The sequence below is a fragment of the Corvus hawaiiensis genome, chromosome 6 (assembly GCF_020740725.1).
Source record: "Corvus hawaiiensis isolate bCorHaw1 chromosome 6, bCorHaw1.pri.cur, whole genome shotgun sequence".
Lineage (NCBI taxonomy): Eukaryota > Metazoa > Chordata > Aves > Passeriformes > Corvidae > Corvus > Corvus hawaiiensis.
This window is the reverse complement of record NC_063218.1, coordinates 37,876,179-37,898,883: the sequence shown is the minus strand read 5'-3', so window position 1 is coordinate 37,898,883 and position 22,705 is coordinate 37,876,179. Positions and strand designations below refer to the sequence as shown.

Genomic DNA, 22,705 nt, shown 5'->3' with positions numbered 1-22,705 from the left:
AAGCAGCAAGGGAAGGAAGAGACAGCTTTTACCACAAAGTCCCCTTTCAAAGCCTAACTCATTAAACCTTTCCAACAATCCTGTCTGTGAAAACTTAGCTAAAATACATCTTGTGCTTCATCTGTGATTTGCTATCTCATGCCAATAGTTGATTCCCAAGTTAAATATTTCAGTTCACGAAAGAAACTTGTGCCTTCCTATAGCTAACCAGCCAATCATCACTCCTGGTGATTAGCCATTCAAGTGTACCACATACACTGCCAGAACGATACGTCTGGAAAACATCCTCCATCCCACTCATGACTAGTCCACCGTCAGAGAAAACTGCACGCTCCTGATCTCTTGTTCTTCAGCTTCCAAGCTGAATTATCCTCTAATTCAGAGGCCACCCAAGAAGCCTATGACCTGAGATCCAAAAATTGCCAATTGAGGCTTGAGTAATAAAGTGGAAATACTGCTAACACAATATTAGTTGCTTTTCCCTAGGATACTTTCTAAACAACTCATCTCAAATCAGAGAACAGAAATAAACAGGCAAGAAAGTGACAGAAAATTGGTTGAAACACTGCAGAAAGTCCAAAAGAGGAAAAGACAAAAGGTATTTAAAAGTTAGTTGTGAGTATAAACCAAGAACTTCTCTCTCTCTCCTTCACAGAATATAATCTTAACAGGACAGGAAAGAAGCAAAAAGCTATTTTCAGAAGCAATAGGTTTTAAGCTGGACTTTTCAAGTAACACATTGCCTTTATTACTCACCAGCTAACAGTACCATTAGAAACAGGAACAGAGTAGAGTAAAAATGAATATCCTTATGAATAAGAATATCTTCACCTACACAAATATTTGATACCATTACAAAAATGATAAATATAACCACATTTAGGATTCAAAACAAGAAGCCCCTTAACCTGTGAGTGCTCACTGCCATTTTATTTGCACAAAGCCTTTAGTACTATCTGCCATAAGGGACCAAGTACTGACTAAAAGGACAGAAGGTCAGATTCCTTATTCCTTACTTTCATATTCTTTATGTAGTCCTGTATCAGTGAATGCACACTAAGCAAGTTACCCTTTTTTTTGGTTTGGTCTGTACCACTTCCAAGTCACTCTAATCTCATATCAGACATGACTGTCACTTCAACTGCTCTATTGCTGAAGACCCTAAGCTATAACACTGAGATACTCTGTTCTACCTTGTCCAATTTGGCAATCCTGCTACAAAGTTATTTCAGTGGAATGGTAAGCTACCATCTTACCTGCATTTTCTTGACTTCAGGGAAGTCGCCTGCTGAGATATGGTATTCCCTTTGCAGCTGGATGTAGATCTCTGGCAATTTGTTGATCAGTTCTTTCTTCTTGCTCTCTTTTCCAAATACAGAGGGCATCTCTTTTTTCAGATAGCTGATGATATAAGCATGAACCTGAAAAGAAGCAAAACTGAAATCAAAACTACTGTTTATTGACACTTAACAGCAGTGTTCCTCACCTAGGTCATAAAAAGAAACAGAAATATGTTTCCCTAAGGAAAAGATATTATCAACTACTGTTTCTGGAACTTTGTGTTTACACGAACAGTTAGGTATCAGTTAGTTATTATTAGCTTTTGCTGCTTTCAGCATTCCTTTGAGGGGCAGAGAGAAAGGAAACACATTTCATAGAAATACAGATGCACACTTGCATTTTTAAGGAGAAGCCTGGTACAGCATTCTATGAGTACCAACAGCAAGAGAAAAAGCAAGACCCCAAGCCCACGTCCTGACACAATACACAGAGCTCCAGCCATACTGGTCCATCCATATGATTTGTAACTCATTTGCCTCACCAACCACTGTGGGAATCAATGGGATAATTCCTCCAGTAATCTAAGTATGCTAAGTGGCAGGGCTATCTATTTGAAGTGACATTGCATTCCTACCTATTTACTCACTGAAAAGTGAGTACCTGTAGTCTATATGCAGCCACCTATGCAGATGACAGAGCAGCCAGTTCCAATAGGAACAGCATGCCATGGCTGCCTTGTGAAGCCTTAGGGAGAGAAGTAAAGCCTTTTCAGCTTATAAGGAAAGACATTAATTTAGGATGACAAGTCTTTAAAAACATTGGTTCTTGCATTGCCATCAAAATATCCATCCTGCCCACGCCACCTTCCTTACGCCTTTATTCTGAACCATTCATCTCTTCCCCCTTGCTACTCTCCCATCACCTTTTCCCACCAAAAGGATTTGCTTGGCCACAGAGCAAGTGATCAGGTCCTGAACAGAAACAGTGGCTGCACTTCCTAACTGAGGTCAGTTCACTTATCTAGCTCATTGTGTGGACATTGATACTCATTTTGCACACAAGAGGGAAGGCACCAGGGCAGCCTTCTTTTAGAAGTAATGCATGGCTATCACAACTTGATGTTATCAAACTGCTGTCCTAAGCTCTGACCTACCCAGGACCATGGCAGACAAATGACCCCCACAACAGGATGTCTTTACAGAACTCAGGTCCTTGTTCATTTAAAAAGAATGCAGCTGTCCACAAAACAGAAGTTACAATTTTCACACACACAGAAAAAAGGAGTTAAAAATTAGGTATGTTGAGCAATAAACAGGTGAAATTTTGAAGACTGGGGGAAGACAAACTACCATTAAAAAGCATCAGTAAAACAAGTTATTGCTTCGGTGTGGTGCAAGTATAATACTTAATACCTACCAAACCATGACAAATGTGTATTATAGCATTCTATACAAACCTTGCACAATCTACACACAGCAATTGCTTTCACATTAATTTCCTTACTTATTAAGAAGGAAACTGGGAAAAAAAATCTTTGCTTTTAAAGGAGAGATGATGTAACCAGTTTTTATGTGCACATCTTAAGTTCACAACTTTCACACAACGATACTTCCTTATATCTAAAAAGAGTGTATGCATTTTAATTGCAAATAAATTTACATTTCTATAGAGGAGAAAAAAACTCGAGCATAAAGAAGCATAAACCCATGACATTTTCTAAGAGTATAGATATGAGTCTTTCTCCAAAATTACAGAATGGATTCAATAACGGTATTTTTAAGAGAGTTTATAAATAATTGTAAGTAATTTTATGGATCTTATGTCTAAAATAATACTTCTATCAAACCCAGAAAAGTATGTTTATAATTCACAAGCGTTAACAGTTTCACATGTGTATTCTAAGTGGCCTAAGGTCTGCCAGTATGCACATGTGTTTCTTGTAGATAAGAACAGTCCCCATCTTCAAAATGGCATAGTGAGTCACAGGACTTATGAGGAAAAAAAGAAAAAAGCCTAATGCCCAAATTTGACAGCATGTTAAGAGTTTGTGTTTGTTTCTAGTTACTGTAAATGCTTTAGAAGAGATTAAGAAGAGGGTAGCACAGAAAAAGAGGATAAAAGAAAGCCCCCATGCAATGCTGTAAAAAGTGATTTTTGACTGTCAGTACTTTGAGATCAGTTTGGAAGGCAGAAAGACGACACTGGATTACATTGCTGCTTTCCTGCAGATAAACAGTTTATTCCCCTTTGTGACTGTCTAATGTATCCCTAAGAGCACTGAGTTCTGTATTTACAGAATGGATAAAGATCCATTTTTACTTTACATTTCATAGAAATATCTAAAAATTATTCAACTGACACTCCTTCAATGCCAAAATGATTGTAACAAATGAAAACAAAATGCTGTGAACACTTACAAAACAGACTGGATCTGAGGTTGCTCTGGGATCAGAGCAACATTTAACACAACATCTTTGTGATTTTAACTGGAATTTTCAAAGAAGCAACTTCTACAGGGTGCCCTAAAGCTCAGACCACAAAAAACTCCCAAAGAGCCCCTCCCACTCCCCCCTTCAAACTCAAAAAAAACCCCCACCAAAAAAAAACCCCAGAAGTCTATCTTCATATTCAGAAAGTTAAATAAGCCAACATAGGAAGTTGTACACATCCCCAAACAACTACTCATATACCAATGGAATTGCAAGTCCTCTTCATTTTTGATTAGAAGTTCACACTAAAATGTGTTTCAAGGCAAATGCACTTTGTCTGATAACTGCACAGGAAATTAGAATTCCTGTCTGCTACCAATAGCTTTCACCCCAAATGGCTATCTTTTCCTTGAAAAAATTACAATTCAATCCATTTGCTAAGAAGACACAGTTTATGGCAAGAGAAAAACTGGGAAGGGTGAGAAAGGACACACTGAAAGAGCAGCAGAGACTGCTCATTCAATTTTATTTTCTTATCTTTTCTTACCTTTGCAAGTCTTGCCCTTTTAATGAGATCATTGAGCTTCCTCACAGCAGCCTTCTGTGGGAGACTCTGGATATCCTTGAAAAGATCCTGTGCCTCGGCTTCAAAGAGTCTTCGGTTGTCTGTGTTTCGGAGAGGATGGGCCCAGAAGGAGCCAATGTAGACCCGCAGGACCTCTGGCGTGTCAATCACCTTTCCCAAGGACCACATGAGTGCACCATAGACCCTCATCAGCTGCTGTGTGTCCACCTGGTCAGCCTTATTAAGCACCACTCGAATCTTGTCGTCCTGGCCCCGGAATGACTTAATAGCCTCTGAAAACTCATCAGATATATCCAGTTTATGGGCATCAAAAAGGAGGATGATTCGGTCGACCCTCTCAGCAAACCACTGGAGGACTTGGCAGAAGTCATAGCCTGAAGGAAGAACACACTGTTACAGTCTTACCATTCAGAAACCTGAGTCTTGGAGAGGGTAGGGCTGGGGATAGAGAACAAGGGGATAATAGCCTCTGTCTGGGGGCAAAGAGGAGATTGATCACTCAGACGACAGTATCTGTGGACACTGAGGTCAGGAAAACTGTATCCTGCATTTCCTTAGACCAGTCTCACTATTAACATCTTTTGTTTTTTATCACTGCCCTTTTTTCTGTCTCACATCCACATTTGCCTCTTCCCAGGAGTCTGGTTCCAGCACAGCACCCAAGCTAACCAGGACTGTGGGGCTCTGATCACAATCTCTCTTCATCACTGCTAATATTGGTCACTTCTGTAGCACTGCTTATCTGAATTAACAAGGAAAATGGTGCAGGTGCAGCATTCCAGTGCAAGTCAACAACCAGAAATATTTGGATTTTAAAACCATTTTCAAACTCATCTCTCCTTATCTTGGAACACTTGCTGTTATTTCTGCCACAGCAGACTCAGAAGTACAATTTACAAGTAACGTGACTGCATTGCTGATGGTTTTGAGGACATGGCAGGTTACAGAACATGAGCAGTGACCTTTCTGATTGACTGAAACAAGCTTTATCATGTTCCGAAGGAAAGCCTATTCATAGCACCTGTCTAAATGCTTTTACAGGTTCAGATGCTACCTAATCCACACAACAAACAGTATCCAGGAACTCCTCATTCAGAAGTGACACATCTAATCCACAGAGTAACCACTGGCTTTGGGTTTGGCGTGGATGTGACTCATCTAGTATGAGTAAGGAACAGCAAAGCATGTACTGGAAGCTGATATCCCACCCCTCCTCTTCCTCTCAGAAACAGATCAGACCTGAAAGAGGGAGCAGTCACAATTCAAAGACTGGTATAAAGTAATACACACAGAATCAACAATTTAATATATCCCAGCAGCATATATTTAAATGCCAACAGCAAAGAAAGCTCAGTTACCACCACTAAGCCGTCCACAGTGTCTTTGATTATTTCTCAGCTGTGCAAGATAAATCTTTAAATCTCCAATCCTCCAAACAAGAAAACCCAATTAGATTACTCATACAAGAAACAAACACTTCATACACCTACTCCAGATACAAGCAAAAGACCCCTCACCACTCCTCATTCTCCCTAGCATCTTTTAACCAGTGTAAATAAAAGGGTGTAGGAGGGAACATTGTAAAGTTGCTTAGCTTTTCTTAATGCTGGTTCAGTCAAGTCATTACTCATTATACCTTCAAGTTGCTGGTCTTCAACAGGGAAGCCAAAAGCAAATCAGCTGGTTGTTTGCTTGCGTTTTTTTTTTTTCTTTTTCTTTTCCAGTAGAACCTGACTGGTGCCAACATCAAGAAAAGCAGGCATACATGAATGTAACAAGAAAAACAACCCTCCAGATTTGTCATGGAGCATACTTGTGCATGTTTAGCAACATGGGAAATAACTCAGTCTTAAACCTTTTGTTTAAAAATTACAAATAGCATATGATACTAAATCCAGAAATTCTAGTTAAAAGTAAGAAAATATCCCCAATTACCTGCCTCCCTCCCCCCCCCAAAAAACAAAACCAGTCATAAAACGCCGCTAAAATTCCAGCAGAGACACATCAAACTGAAAGGAGGGGGTATGTTAAAAAGCTGATAATGCTGCTCTGAGGCTTTCATAAATTCTTTCCTGTGACCAGCTCCTGAAGGGCTGGATGTGAGATGCAATGTGAGGGGACAAGGAGGAAAGCTGCACAGAACATCTCTGGAAGAGAAGTCTTCTCACTTTACCCTAAAAAATCTAATCAAAATCAGTATGAGTAATTTATAAAAATTTAGCAAGAAAGAAAGGGAGAAGTAAGATCTCCAATGTCATTTGCATGTCACAGCATAGTTGCAACAGGGCACTAATACTGAGCTACAAAACAGCCTGTTCTGATTTCATTCAAATAAAAGGAAATATGGTCAAAATTAAATAAAATTGCAAATTGAAGCAGGTTAAATTTTACTAAGTTTTTACACAAATGGCTATGTAAGAAGGTGACTTAAAAGTTGGGTTACATAAGCATATAAGTTCCCACCACACATCTGGACTGTGAACTGAAAAAACAACTGTACAGCCAATAAGTGTATAATAAAATGACTTTCTTTTAAACGTCCATTAAATATTAATGAAGCATTTGCTTTGAGATAGAAGTCTGCTTGTTGAAAATGGCTAAGAAAGACTTAAAAAATCTGAAAATATATTGATTTTAATGAAAATTTGTCATCAGAAGTGAACCTCATTTATCTACCGATTCAGCAGTTTTCCACTAGAGTGTATCTGAACTACAGAGAAGTAACATATGGTTAAGTATTTCCATACAGGTGTACGGATCAGGCCTTTCCAAGTTGAGCAGTACTAGGTCAACACTGATCAGATTGGAAAACTTGACCAAAAATGGTTTGGTGCTGATATTTCTCAGCCTCTGTTTGCTCTAACTGCTATTTTTTCAAAATTTTTCAAATGTTTGTTCCCAATGACTGATGCCAACAACCATATCCAGAGAGAAGACCTCTGTGTCACCAGGTGCAACACCTACCTGCAAATGTATATTAGAAAGTCACGAGTCACCCTTGTACCCAGCTAAGGGACACTGCAGCACTACAGAGCTCTTGACTTTGTCCCAGGCTGTGGGCAGGGAGTGAGCTGGTGCCTCTGGCAGAGGTGTAACTGTTGGGCACCAGTAATGGGCTGAGCAGAGACCACAGAGGAGAACAAACTGAAACAGTGCAGAAGAGATGAAAAAGTTGGACAAGAAACTGCTCATGGTTACCAGCCTTGGAAACACTGAACATGAGCTATCATGTGTCAGCAGCACAGAGCAAAGCATCAGCCCTGTGCCTGGCAGCCACCAGCCATACTCAAAGACACAGCCGGCAGTCGTACAGTATGAGCACTGGCCAGTGGTCTGTGCCAGTCAGTGACACAGACTTAAACAAATGGTAGTCTTTCCCTGTGGGCCCAAGGAAAATAATTTCTGACTTGCCCTAATATCTTCCAAAGCTTTTGCAATTCTGAAAACAATTAGGGAGGCTTGATGGGCTCCACCCATCCTCTTTTAGCACAGACAGGCAGAGTGCCCAGTTCTTACACCCCTGGGGCTGATGACACTGGCACAGCAGCAGAGAGGTACCTCTCAGGTGAGTGCTGCAATAAGGAGCCTCTAGGCTCAGGGAACAGCACCCACTTAAAAGGTCAATCAGGTGTGTGCAGGGTGCTGGAGCACTCCCACCTGCCACTGTTGTCTTAGCACCACACAACCAAGGCTGCAACACAACCTGGACATGAACGAGTGCAGCCTTTCTTCGCTGCCTAATCTGGTGTTCTTCTAATGCCACAAATGAGCTTCTAAACATCCTACTCTTTCAAACAGAGCTCAGTCACATACAGAAAGATGCACCTTCTGCTATCAGGAGTGCAAGTTTCCAGTTCTATTAATGAAAGCCTCTCTCACTCCAGCACTCTTGGATAACAATCTTAATACACTCCTGTTGGTGGACTAATAAGGAGAATGTACAATATCTCACTGCAAGGGAAAGCCCGGCACAAGGCTGCAAATATATACCACTTTACTTAATCCATAACTACATTTTTACAAGCAAATTGAACTGAGAAAATGAACTGTATTTAAGTAACTCCAGTTTTAAACAATGCAAATTAACTAATATCCATTTTCCCCAGAACTCTTTCCCCATACTTTTTGAAACACTTGCTTTAACACCACTCAATCATAAACCAAACACCCCCTCCCCACATCCTGCCAGACACTCATTTTTCCTTCCAAATATTGCAGACCACACAGACATTGCTGTCTGCCAAGGGCACTGTGAACATCACCAGTGATGCTGGAGAAGTGGCACAGGGACAGGCATTGTCTGGCCAGGGGACAATGCTGGCACATGTCTGTACATTCTCCTCCAGCCACTTACACAGACCCCGAACTGACAGGCAGGAAGCTTCTGGCACATCCTCCTGCCGACAACAGGAGCGGGAAAGGTGTGTCTTGAGACATCTCTGAATGTCGCACTCTGTGTATATTTTTGACCCTTCAAGCAATCAGCTCCTTCATCTGTGACTTGGATGCTTTCCAGAGCTAAAAATAGAGCATGCTGGGAAATGGTGCATGTTCTCTAATTTTATATAGTCCCTTTATGGTTTTCCTGTGTGTTAAAATGAGAGTTAACATTTGAGTCCTCTCATGGTCTCAGAAGGCTTCAATTTACTCCTAGTGATACCTGTCAAATTTGAATATTATACAGATGTTACATTCATTCATAGGTAAATTATTAAGCAGTAGCTAGTGAGAAGATGGGAAAAAACACCAACAACAAAGAGACAAGGTCTTACACCAGGGCCCTGTAATGTTATTCTTCCATCAAACATTTTTAAATAAGAAAAGCTGCAGCTTACCAATGTTAAACACAAGCTAAACTTTTAGAAAGCAGAACCCTCTCTGACAGAGACACATTTAGGAACAGCAGAAAATACCTTGTACGATCCTGCTTACATTTGCACACAATAATTCAGAAAGCCAACAAAGCAACTCTGCAAAAGGTGCTGAATTAGACTTCTAGCATAAATATGTTTAAGTCCGAGTGACCCTTTCAGGAAGCGGGTCAGATAAACCTTGCTGTGTGCAGCATCACAGGACAAGTCAAGTTTGTGCTCCACAAAACCACCTATATGCAAATGCATAAGCAGCCCAAAAGCCATTTACAGGAAATGTATCTGACTATGCAATATTTCAGCCAAAGGTAGTGTAGTATTTCCTAATCATGATAGTGTGGAATAGGTGCATGCAATAAATCCATAGTCATTGTAGATAATTTCATGTATGCTGATACCTAAGTATATGAAACCTTTATTTAACCTGCCCTGAAAGCCTGGAACACTGAGAGAATAGTGTTCTAAAGCCAACTCCCAAAACCTCATATTTGGTACAACCACACTGATTAAACCCAACAGCATACAGGAGAATCACACTTTGATAAAAGAATTACAACAAGTGACACATTCAAGACAATCTTTAACACAGAAAAAAATTTCATGAAATGCAATCTAATCAAGTTAAAGCCCATGAAACAGGTAAGAGTCTGAGGTTATCACTGAGCCATGTGAAATTAGGTGAAAGTCTATCATATCAAAGGGCAGGCCAGCAAGGCTGTAACAATTGATAAGGCACATAACATCAAGACAAGGAGTTTCTGAACAGTAAGGGAGCAAGAGCCACGTTTTGTTAAACCACAGGAGCAATTCTAGATGGTAGTGAAGAGTCATGGTCCTTCAGGCAACACAGGACTACCACTGAAACATAACCTGGCGAGAAACACAACTCTGTCTTGCACTTGGAAGTCTGAGACCTCCACAGCATTCCCTAATGGTATTGAATTGGTTACACAATTGCTCACTTTTTCAGTGGCATATTAATATTATACTCTAGTTTTCTGCCTATTTCATGTTCCCTTCCACACTGTTACAAACGTGGCAACAGATACTTGAATGCTGCCAAACATAATTTTCTCTTGATTTAACAAGCAAAGAAGGGGTAAGATGCCTAGTTTTAACTTGAGGAGGAAAAAGGGAGCTGGAATCTGCAATGGAGAAGCAGACCACTGCTCATTTTATCAGACTGTGAAAACTGGGACCTAAATATTTTGTGGGCATTTTATGAAAAGATTTTTTCAGGACTAAAAATCATTAGTTATACACTCATTTTTTTCTGTCTAAAATAAGAGTGCCAACAGGCAGTATTTGTTTTATTTCTGGTTTCACAACATTCCAGCCTTTGCTTGTAGAGACATGGAGCTCTCATGCTGCTCATCTCTACTATTTCACCAACACATCACATAAAGGAAAGTCCAGCACTCTGCCCATGATGAATGCTTTACATGACTATGAGTAATAAAGAGGACAAAACATCACTGAACAAAGAATCCAGAAGCATCTGGTAGACCAGTCTACTAAGTAAGCATAATTTAGATTACAGTCCTAAGAAGTTAGTCCCTTATTCTGTCAGTTTATTGTAAAGCCAAGACTATCATTGCATAGCTGCCACATATTGTGCTTGTACCAGGACTTCCTCAAAAAATCCCAGGTGTGATATGTTAAAGAATTGTTTATTTCCTCTGACAGAGGCATGAAACACAAGTTTCCACTTCTTAAGCAAAGGTCTGAAAACAGAGGGCAGCATAAGCCACACCCTGCATCACCACCATTTACAACTCCACAGAAAAGTGACATGCACTTAAATACAGTTGAAGACTGCAAGGAAGAAAGTTGTTTACATTACACTGTTCTGTTTAAATAGTTTCTCAAGACAGGCTAATGTTTAAAACAGCTTATAAACAGTGTTCAGGTCTCTGCAGAATTTTCATAGTATTAATATTCTCATTCGCTCTTCCTCCTTCTACCATTTGACTTCCTCTTTTGACTGAATTACATTATGGCATGACTGAACAACCTTAAGAAACAACTCTAGCAGCTGTCCCCAAAATAAACCCACATTATTTATAGCCCCACCCCCGAATTTTTTAGACATGACCAACCTATAACTACTATGAAACATTTCTTCATTCATGAACTTCAATGGTATATATGAGTCATTATTACTTCACGGAAAGCAATTAAAATGATGAAAATAAGGCTTTTTCTCAGGAGTGACAAAGCACTAATTAGTCAACAGACCATGAAACTGTAGCCATTTGCAGCCACAGCAGCAGGATGACAGAAATACCAACCCCCACCAGCTTCCAAGAGAAAAAATTCCAAACCCTACATCCAGCCATAAAATATGGGTTGTACAGGGCTTGCAGTAAGAAATTGTGGGACAGATCACCATACAGTATCACTAAAACAGGCTCCCTAAAGATTAGGATACTAATTTGTCCAGTAGAGCAGAAAAAATTTAGTAAGCTTGGTTATTGTAAAGCTCTGCAACTCACCTCTGCTGATGCGTTGCTTCTCTCCAGAGAGAATGCCAGGGCTGTCAATGATACTGATGCTCTTCAGGACCTCATTTGGTAGCTGAGAACACATGAACCTGCAGGAAAGGAGGGAAAAACCCATTCAAAATAGCTCTTGCTCACATACAGATTGTCGCTTGAGCGCTCCCCATTATATACCTGATTTTAGAAAGACTCAAGTGAGATTCAAAAAAGTTGCTGAATCCTGACAAACCTCTATGTTTGGCAACCATACATGTTTAAAAAAAAATAAAAAGAGAGTGTGTCAAAAAAGAAAACACAGGGAAACATTGTAAAACTCTATGTCTAAGTGCTGATAAGACTCTGAATTTTACAAGAGCTGACAACTTGGGCCTTAAATGCAACATTAAAAAGACTCCATCAAACCAGCATTTTGCTAGGACCAAAATAAGTACACACAAGAGAAAATTCTTCATGTATTCCAGCTTATGCCCAAACTCAAAGACTGAAAAGGGGAGCATGCAGAAAGCCATACTGACAATATGTTTATGTTCCAGTCCCTGCCATATCTCCCCCTTGCCTGATCCAGCAGTGTTTGAGTGATTCCTACTCCCTAACCCACCACCCTCCTCAGCTGGGGCACCAGTGAAAAACACCAGTATTTCTCCCACAAACCCAGCCAAAACTATCACGCTGCCGGAATCAGGAGCTCAAATTATCAAATTACACACATTATGCTCTAAACAATAACCTCCTGCCTCTGCAACAGGAGACAAGTTCAATGGTGGTATTATGGAAAAATAAATAATTCACAAGGACTCAGAGCTGTGCAGAACACTTGGTGTGTTACATGCAAGCTACTCTGATGCTTCTGGGATAGTTCATGACTGAAGAACTTCACTGCCCTTCATCATAACCTGCCTTTAAGAGACTTGCATAAGAGTTTAATCTTCTTATCAGGGAGCAGCTGAAGATACTAATGAGCACAGAGAGTAACCCACCCTCCTCCTGCAAGGCCACCCCACACAGGGTTAAGCTGCAGCCTCAGGCTCTAAGATGGGGCTGCCCTACATCAACCTATGGGTTCACAAAGCACACTTCCTTAAAACACAGGGTATCACAGCAAATTGTAGCTGTGACAAGGTCAAACAAGACCTTTAAGGCCAAAGATGATCTGAGTGAGGAAGAGTTCAGCCAGTCAAACATCAGATAAAAAATGCAAACTATATCAAAATCTAGATGATATTTTATACAATATAAATTATTCAAAGGAAATTGGGATGAAAAGAAGTCCTAACACCTCACTTCACCTTGTTCTTCAAGAGACCTTGTAGCCATGAGCCTTTAACAAAAGCACACAGTGTCCCTTCTTGGATGAAACAGAAATGGCAGCATCATCTACGCCTCTCTCTGAAACCCAAGAGGGCATAAGGAAACAGCAGCCACCTAAGCCTGATAGAATCTTAGGGTATGTAAAACATAATGTAAAATGTTTGTTTTAGTGGGACACCAGCTATAGAAAATACCTCATACCTTAAGGAAATTCTTCCATTAGGGCTAATTTCCTACTAGCTTGAGAAATACTTTTGAAAGAGCAGTGAGGTACTCTTTGAGAAAATTACATTATTTGAACTTGCCAAAACCTAAAGGCAGTGCTATATCAAAGCAAACACATTATGTGGAAGCATAGTGGATGTGCATAAGTGACAAAGAAAATACATTTAATCACATGAACTGTTACAAAAATATGTACATCACTAGTATGTACAGCATGAAGATGCCTTCATAAATTTAGAAGTGTGAAGACTAAATTTTCATGTATATTTTTTCTTATCACTCTCATTCAACCTTAGAAAGCCCAGTGCTTGTTCAGTATCACCAAGATGTTTCTAGACCTATCTTATGGGAAGAAAGGCACTGTTATGCCAGCAGAACAATACAGCAGTGTCGTGACGCAGGCACCACCCAAACTGGGACAGCTGGAAAAGACCATGCAAGAAAATAGAGAACTACAGGCCTAGAAATGTAGACACTGCCATCTTTGCAGAGTCATTAGTGGCAATGGAGGGAAAAAAGTACATGGTAAACACATGTGAAATAGAAGCATGAACTCAGAATTAACTGGCTGTTAACTTTTAGAGTATGCCTTTAAGACAAAGCTGACAGATGGGTTAAAAATCTTACCTCAAACTAATATTTCAGACAACTTAAAACTGTAATGATAGTGGTATTTAAATATCTCTTTTCAACACTGAGACTTATTTCTTAACATCTCACTTCATGCAGGTCATGACAGTGCTGCATCATAAAAACCAGAACTATATACTATCCACCCAAATGACAAACAGACTTAAACCAAAAAAAAAGTGTTACAAAAACAGTTGTATGAATGAGATGACTGTAATTGCTTATGACACATGAGAATAGACCAGGACCATGCATTTTTTCTCAGTAGCACTAATTCATTTACATGCTTTTCTGGTATAATGCAATATTCTTCCCTCACCAGCACCCATGGGCACACTAGGTCCTGTCTCCCTTCCCTTTCCTCCCCAACTTCTTTTAAAAGTATACAGGAGAAATAAGAGACTGCTAGAGGAACATCTCTCACAAGCACTGAGATAAAGGGGGCAATCAGAAAGGGTCATGGAAAAAGACAAAAGCAAGGTAACATCAATAAATTAATGCAGCTAATTACTAAGTACAAGCCTTGATTGTGATACCATGTTCTTGTTTGTTTCATTTTTTCCATTACCTCAGTCCCTGTTTCCTGTAATTTGGATTGTTACACTTGAATGAAAAGGGCACTCAACTTAATCATCTAAGTGTTCATAGTCTTAAGTTCCTCCACAAAACAAAACACCAGGATTGGGAAGCCACTTAAAAAATAAGGGGGGGACAGAATGGGGCCAGGGGTGGGGGGAAGTAGAGAAAAGTCTATTAAGGCAGGAGTGAAAAATGTAGTATAAGATAAAAAGAAAAGTCAGTATGGCAAATGAGAGAAGGCGAAGTAAAATATGTAGTATGATTACAGGTAACCTAGTAGGAACTCAAAGATACTGAAGCCTAAGACAATTTCATCTAAGTGAAGTCATAAAGAGAAAGGAGTTGGTAAGTTTTGAAAAATGCTCGGGAAAGATTCAGCAGAGATCTAGGTACTTATCAACTAAAGAGTGAGAGTGACTGTTGGGGAAGATAAGGGTGCTCACAGCACTTCAACATAGCCATATCACAGTCACCAAAAGAACTGGAATAATTTAGTCAGTTACTTTGAAAGTACATCTCTTTAGCCACCCAATAATCTTGTTTTCATAATAGTCACACAACTAGTTAGATGATTCAGGCAAAAAATTACATCACCACTCATCCTAATACGTATCATTGCAATGATCTGTGCAAATATTTGAATATTAAGCAAAATACAATTTACAGTATATTAATTTTTTGTAGACAGAGCACAATGGTGAGGAAAGGGAGAAACAGAATAGTGATCTGGAAGACAGAACTTAGCCAATAATCTCAAAACTGTTATTTAAAAGGGACTTGACTACAGCTTCCCAGAGCACATATTCTTATCTCTGCAAAGCGATAGCCAAGCCAACTGTAAGCAGCTAAAAACTTTCTCCTTTGAATAAGCACAGCAAGAGATAAAACTGTACATGATGAACTTCTCACACGCATGCCAGTATTTATCGGCCAAACAGGAAAGTTTATTGTTAAAAAGAACCAATTTAGATTAATTGGCTTGAAAATTGAGGCCTCCATGTCAAGCTACCATCAAATACAGGAAGAAAACAAGGTGATTGCTCGGACAATAAGAACAGAGTTATTAGTAACTAACTCTCAACTGGAAATATTTAGCATGCTACTCAAGTTTCCTATGAAAATATTCACAGCCCCTGAACAACTCTTCCCTTTTTGCAAATACACAGCAGAAGCTAACACCATCTCCCTGGTCTATGGAACTACTTGAACACCAGGCAGTCGATATTAAACACTTAACAGCTGGAGTTTTTATTTTATCCATGGGGCACATTTAAATCTTTTCCATTCTTGTAGGTCTTTTTACATATCCCAACAATTCACAATTTTAAACAGCTATACCAAGACATCCAGTGAAATCAGTGGAAAGGAACAAGACAACATCAAAGGAAAAATATTTGCTTGCTTTTTTTTTTTTTGAATGGTAGTTTTTAATAATAGTACTAACCTCTCAGTTTTATTGAGCAGAATTTTTGCATAAATTGATCCTGAACTGTTCCATACGGCATAATGCCTCACAAACAAGTAGCCCAGTGGATCATTTCTACAGTTTTCTGTGAACTGGTTTTAACAACTATTTTCTATTCAGGTAACTGAATATCTCTATCCTAATGCCACCCTACCTAGTAGCGCCTTTTTTTATTTAATTCACCTGAACCACCACCACTCCTGCTTCTGTTTGAATATTTATTCCATGCTGTTCAAAACAAAACATGCCAGAATTTAAACTGAATCATCAGAAGACAGAAAGCAAGATGATCTCACCTGTTCAGGAAAGCATTTCCAAAGCGGCCGAGTTTCCGGAATGGCTTCTTAGGATCAACAACCAGGGCATTTCCAGGAACATTTCCTTCTGTTTCTCCATACATCACAGCAATAAAGGAATCTGTGGTAGGCTCTGGACCAATCCGCATGCCTGGAAAGTCTTGCTCGAGCAGATATCTAGACGTGGAGAATACATAAATGTATTTATACATAATAACTATATTTATACATAAATACTCCAAAAGAATGAATGATTGGGATCCGTGGCAAAAGCAAATACCTATAATTTGCTTGAAAATTCCCAAGGATAAGCACATTCTATAAGAAGATTACATTTTCCTGCATTTCATTATTTCTGTTAACTGGGGAAGAAGGAAGAGAACTGCATTCATTTTTCACAACATCTAGGTAAAAGGATAAAGTAAATCCCTTCACAAAGACAGTGTGGAAAGCACTCCCTCAAATGCCTCAACCATTTAAGTGGATGCTTCTGTCAATGATCCAAGTGCTGTAGGTTACACTACAAGACATGGCTGCTTTTCTGAGTGTTTTCAAGCCTATACCAGTGCTGCTGGTACAAGAAGGGAATGGTCTGAAACTGCATGTGAGCAGATCCAATTGGCTGACAGATCTAACCCTTTAATAACTTGGTATGATCGCACGAACTTTAACTCATCCTACCAGAGGCAGAGAGAGCTGTTATGAGACAGTAAAGTTACAGCTGTTTGGGAAATTTTTATTTTCTTTTGACCTGCATATCAAAAAGTAATTGTTAACTAAGTCAGATCTGCAGAACTTTAGGCCTAACAGTAAAGACCTTCCAAAAGGCATCAAGTCAGGTAGTGCTATGCCACCAGAAACCATCTTGCACCTCCCTTTGAGTAGTCTACTGACAGAAGACACAGACAGCACATATTCAGTGGACCAAGCCTTGACTTTCCAGACAACAAGGTTTGAAATTAATTAAGTGCGTATTTAAGTATTAAAACAATGGAACCAGGGCATTTATTTACATAAAAAGCCTGTCTGCATCCCTTCATGGATGGCAAGTGCGAAGTAAAAGCAGCCCCAAGTCCTTCGAGCAAGCCACATTCTAGGACAACTGGCACTGTTCAGAGAGACACAGACAACCCTGCTTAACTTTAAAGCATGAGTGTTATTGTCTTCAGTCACAACAGCACCATCTTGGCACTCAAGACTAAAACAATGTCACCCTGCAGTTCTTAAAAAAAAACCCACCACAATTTTAATCAACTACAATTTAAGTATTTACATAATCAAAACTGGATTTACATAAGAATTCTTCTTCAGGCACAGGTGGTGGTCCTACATACAACTACAGCACGTAACTACAGTTACGTTTTAGTGCATCTATATTAATGCTGCTCTTTTAATAAAGTTTTATTCTGGACTTAATCCAACAGTGCTATGCTTATTCAGCTATAATTTCCTAAATCAATACTGATTTGAGAGGACTTCCTGGCTGCTTTTGCTGCAAAAAACATTTTACATAGTACCTATACTTGTGAACAATCTCTGTCTTTAAATAAAGTATCCAAGCATTCACAAACTTCATAGATCAGTGCACAGAAGCTGATTTTAAGGAACTAAATATATATTACATATTTTAAAGACTGTTTTCCACTAGTCTTAGCAAACTGGCTCCAACTAGCTCAACCTATGACCAGGGAGCATGGAACAGTTATTTACACGAGATTTCCTGCAGATTTCTGCTTCCAAAAAAAAGAAATTTAAAAAATGCCAATATTAAAACTTGTGAGGAAGGAGGAACATAAGAACAATCATGCCAGAACATGCCAATCTGTTTTATCTCTAGAATAAGCTGCAGCTAATGCACAGTAACAGGGAAATAAAACCAAAAGCAAATTAAAGAACACTCAAACCTCTCTGCCCACACAGATCTGTAAAATTCAGCAGATCCCTCACTGTACAAACTAGATCACGTAATGAAATGAAGACAAAACTCCTTTAATTGCTCACCAGTTGAGCCTCTCATGGAAATCCGGGACTTTCAAGTGTTGCGGCAAACGGCAGAACACCTGAAACACGAAAGTGTGTTCCTGCCTCTTCACAGAACATCATTGCAGACCAGGGTTCTCTAAAACAGGATGCCAAGGCTAACTCACAAGAGCCACTAAAATTTTCCAGATTGGAGTTACCCATGGCTTTGATTTTTGAAAGATCGATTACACTTTCATCTTTTAAAAAAAGGTTTTTAACCTGTCATGATAAAATGTTCTACTTCAAACATTGCTTTTTCTCATTGTCCTTCTTTTAAAAGGGATCTCTAAGAACTCGTAAATAAGCTCTTCTCTTGACACAAATTCTCATTGCCAGGCTTCTGCTGACAGAAGCAGCAACTCATAAGGTGACAGACAACACATACAAGAAGATGGTGCAAGAGCAGCAGTAAAGAACATATATTGAATCAAATGGCCAGGAGTGAAGTCCCATATCCCAGGTCAAGGAAAACTACATTGTGGGATCTGAATACAGGAGCAGACACCTCCAGGGTAACAGGATAATTGCCATCTATCATAAGCTCATAAATCATGGCATGAATAAGGACATTCAGTTTTTTAGATGCCTAAAAAAGTAATTTCATGGCCTGCTCATGAATTTGCTGCACATGTAACACTTGCAGAATTAAAGAGTTACAAGTACAGAGTACTTTCAGGATTTCCAACATCTCTATTTGCTGCTCTGATAGCGCAAATTCAGATTAGCTGTTTATTGAAATGACTAAACCAGAATACAGTGCTACTGAACTGCAATGATACTTCCAAGTTAATGTCATAATGTCATGTTAAAAACCAGGCTTTTACAGCGATAACAAACCAGGAAGGCAAGACCTCCTTCCAATACCAAGCCCCACCCAACAGTCACAATGCTCTGCCTGGTACAACTATTCAACAGACACACCAATCGCTTTGCAACAAAGGTATTTTCCATTAAGATTGGCTCACAGTTGCACATCAAGAATTAGTACAGACTAAAATAAACCTGTTCTTGAGCACTGGCTGTGCTCAAGTGTGATGGGTTTGGCTGGGACAATAACTACTATATGGCTGTGTTTTGGATCTGTGCTGAAAAGTGTTGGCAATACAGGGATGTCCTCATTACTGCTGAGCAGCACTTAGGCAGAATCAAGGCCTTTTCTGCTTCTCACCCCACCCCACCCCACCAGCAAGTGGCTGGGGGTGAACAAAGAGTTAAGATGGGACACAGCTGATCCCAACTGACCCAAGGGATATCCTGTACCATATGGCAACGTGCTTAGCATATAAAGCTAGGGGAAGAAGGAAGACGGAGACGCTTGGAGTGATAGCATTTTCTCTTTCCAAGTCACTCATATGTATGACAGAGCCCTGCTTTCCTGGGAATACCTGAACACCTGCCTGCCCATGGAAAGGAGTGAATTAGTTCCTTGCTTTGCCTTGCTTGTGATGCTTTTGCTGTACCTACTAAACCGTCCTTATCTCAAGCCATGAGTTTTCTCATTTCTACCATTCTGATTCTCTCCCCCATGTCACTGTGCAGGGTGTGAGTGGCTGTGTGGTGCTTGGTTGCAAGCTGGAGTTGTGGGGTGAGCTAAGCCTCAACACACTCCTCAGCATGAATAAACAGTTTTACTTACCCACACAAAAAGTAAGAGCAGTCTTCTGTAAATTGAAAAGCTGCCAATGTTTCTGTACCAAATGCTACATTAGCACAGGAAAATACCTGGATTTTCAGCATCAGCAACTACATGCTCTTCTCAGGAATTTTCAGCATAGAAGGAGTTCAAAAAGGTTCACAGGAAGAATGCTTAAAAATAGCCAATGCCCCAAAGACAGTCTAGATCAAACAACAGACATCCTGTTGATTCTTCGCCCTTTGTTTTTACCTGGGCTATAACCTTTCAGCTTTGCCAATAAACATTCATCTATGTTCCTCTGCAAGATGTATAGCCAGACTATGGGAAACCAGTTTACAAAGTTCCAGACACAGAAAATATTACTCACAGTTGCAAATACTGATTATCATCTGAAGTTTAAATGCATTAGCTAGGCCACGCTAATGCACAAATGCAAGTGAGCTGGACAGAGCAGCACTGAACGGGGATACCCTGTGATGCATCAGGAGATAAACTCATGGCTCCTTTACAGGGCTGCTCACCTCCACGCTACATACTGCACCAAATATTCTGCTTTTTTTTAAACAGCAAAACTAGCAGATGTTCGCTTTAGTGTAAGAATTCTGCTCTAAACAAGTCAAAGCTTTCATGTAACAAAGAAGGTACAGCTTTCACCCAAAGAAATTAAGACGGACCTTCCCCCCACTTCACCCCTGAAGAAACAGATGCAGATGCACAAGCAATTGCACCCACTTGCAGACTCTAGACATTATGCATGCAAAAGGGTGCTTTCATAAAAAATAACTCTGGCTGAGTTAAATCGCAGGAAGTTTACAGTTTTTAACCTCTGAGTAATACCTGCAAGCAAAGTAAAGGCACAGCCTGGCACTCTGAGGAATTTACTTCTGGTTTGTCTCATGTTGATAAGTTCTTTAAAAAAAACAACAGTCTCCTACACTTTTAAAATAGAAAAATAAATGACAAGTTAAACACTATTAGACTAGAAGTTTAATTAACTGTTAGAAGAAAAGAAACTATCTATTTGCATTGACTACCTCCTATCTTTTTTTCATACAGTACAATTCTCCTCCCCTTCCTTTCCCCATTTCTTTTCCAAAACAGGCATGAGAAATTGAGACAATTACAGAAGCTGCAAGGCCAAGCAGCTCAGAGTAAGATAAGCAATTGGCTCTCACCATGCTCCCACTTCATTAAACACAATTGGACAAGCATTCACATTGGGATATATTTGCTTGAATCATCAGCATTGTCAAATACTCGAATAAAACTATCACCACACTACACCTTAGACAGCAAAACTGACAGGTTTCACTGCATTGTTCCAAGTGCCAAAGCGGATAAACAGCACTGAGTGAAAAAACATAAGAGCTGAAAGAAACCTGGAAGTGTTTGTTTGCATATCTTAATCCCCAGGGACCTTTAGTCACTGGTAGATCCGTGCTTTCCATAAAGACTTAGTGGAAGGAACTGGGTGGATATGGATGTGTCAGAGGTATGAAAATGTGAAGTTCTCACGATAATGTCTAAATTAAAGCAAATCCCAAATGAATATTTGACAGCTAAACAGAATTGTTATGTTCACACATAAACCCAGTAGTAAACACTTAGGCAGACCTAATATACCCTCCTGACTATGAAGTGGAGAAATGTGAACAAAAAGCAGTTTTAATTAAGATTTAAAATAATGTTTGCTTATTAAAAGGTTTGCAGGAATAAAAACCCTGTAGCGCTACTTCATTCTAAGAAAAAATAATCTACGACAAAGATTGAATTAAAACAATCTTGAGAGGGCATGATATTTTTCCATAGGAGATTCAGCCTACTAGAGGGGAAATTTATTTCTGGCTGATCTGGACACTATAATATTTTCCCATGTCTTCTTCTAAGTTTGCACACAGCATACGAGAACTTCTCTTTTTTTGCCCTTCTTTTTCTCCTCTAAATTGGATTTTGAGTAACAGTCACTGTGACACTATTGTCTAAGTTGCTGCCCATCTTCAATGGAGCATTTTCTCATGCTGATTCAACCAATTATTATCTACACTATAGAGAACACTGAGGTAATGAATGTTAATCACAGTGAGATCCTTTAGAAGCAATAACAGATATTCTGCCACTGATTTGGGCTCAACACTCAATACCTGCCTTCTCCAATACCTTGTGTAAAGATTAAACTGCTCTGCAAGCTACCTAAAATGTGGACAGGAGGAAGGGGTAAGAGGGTGAATAGAAGGGTACATCACAGTAGAAGCCACCTCCTGCATCAAGTCAGGTATTTTAATATAACACATGAGAAACCATATTTGAAAACTTCATCTTTGTCAAAATTGTCTGGGCATCTTCATCCAGCACTAACAAATGCTAAAAAAAAAGCTGGAAAGAGCTGTAATAAATTATAGGTCTTTTCTCATTCCGACTGTACATTAGTATCAATCAACCCTTTTGCTCGGTATTTTATTGTTACAGTGATAATAAGTTACTCACAAAGCAACAGTAGCAAAAAGACACATAAGGCACTGCAAGGAATATTAATGTTTCTAAGCACAATACTGACTTGCACTTCAGTCAAATGCAGGCAACTGTAAAGGACAGAAAAGTTGAATGTTCATAAATCAAGAACCAGTGTTCTCAATCACGGCAAACTCTTACAGGAGGGGAGAAATAAAGTTTTCTATGAATTGCAAATAACAGAACAACTCTGCTGACAGGCAGAACAAGTTCTGGTATGCACATATTTGGGACCTTTCTGCCTCCCTTTGTACTACCCATGCTCTCCCCATCCCTTGTTCATAAGCCAAGTAACTACACTTATCTGGAAATATATACAGACTAACAAGGCAACTGTAATTTTAAAGAAGAAAATAATGAGTATGCCT

At 39.5% G+C, this 22,705-nt stretch overlaps 1 protein-coding gene across 1 annotated transcript in view; it reads right to left on the bottom strand.

Moving 5' to 3' along the window:
* EHD4 (EH domain containing 4) overlaps positions 1 to 22,705 on the bottom strand; it is a 30,137-nt gene that overhangs the window by 5,761 nt on the left and 1,671 nt on the right. The window contains exons 2-5 of the mRNA XM_048307001.1: positions 16,172 to 16,348; positions 11,663 to 11,760; positions 4,258 to 4,670; positions 1,257 to 1,421 (exon numbers count right to left, since the gene is read on the bottom strand). Of these exons, the coding sequence (XP_048162958.1) occupies positions 1,257 to 1,421; positions 4,258 to 4,670; positions 11,663 to 11,760; positions 16,172 to 16,348 (853 nt within the window). The remainder of the gene's footprint in view (positions 1 to 1,256; positions 1,422 to 4,257; positions 4,671 to 11,662; positions 11,761 to 16,171; positions 16,349 to 22,705) is intronic.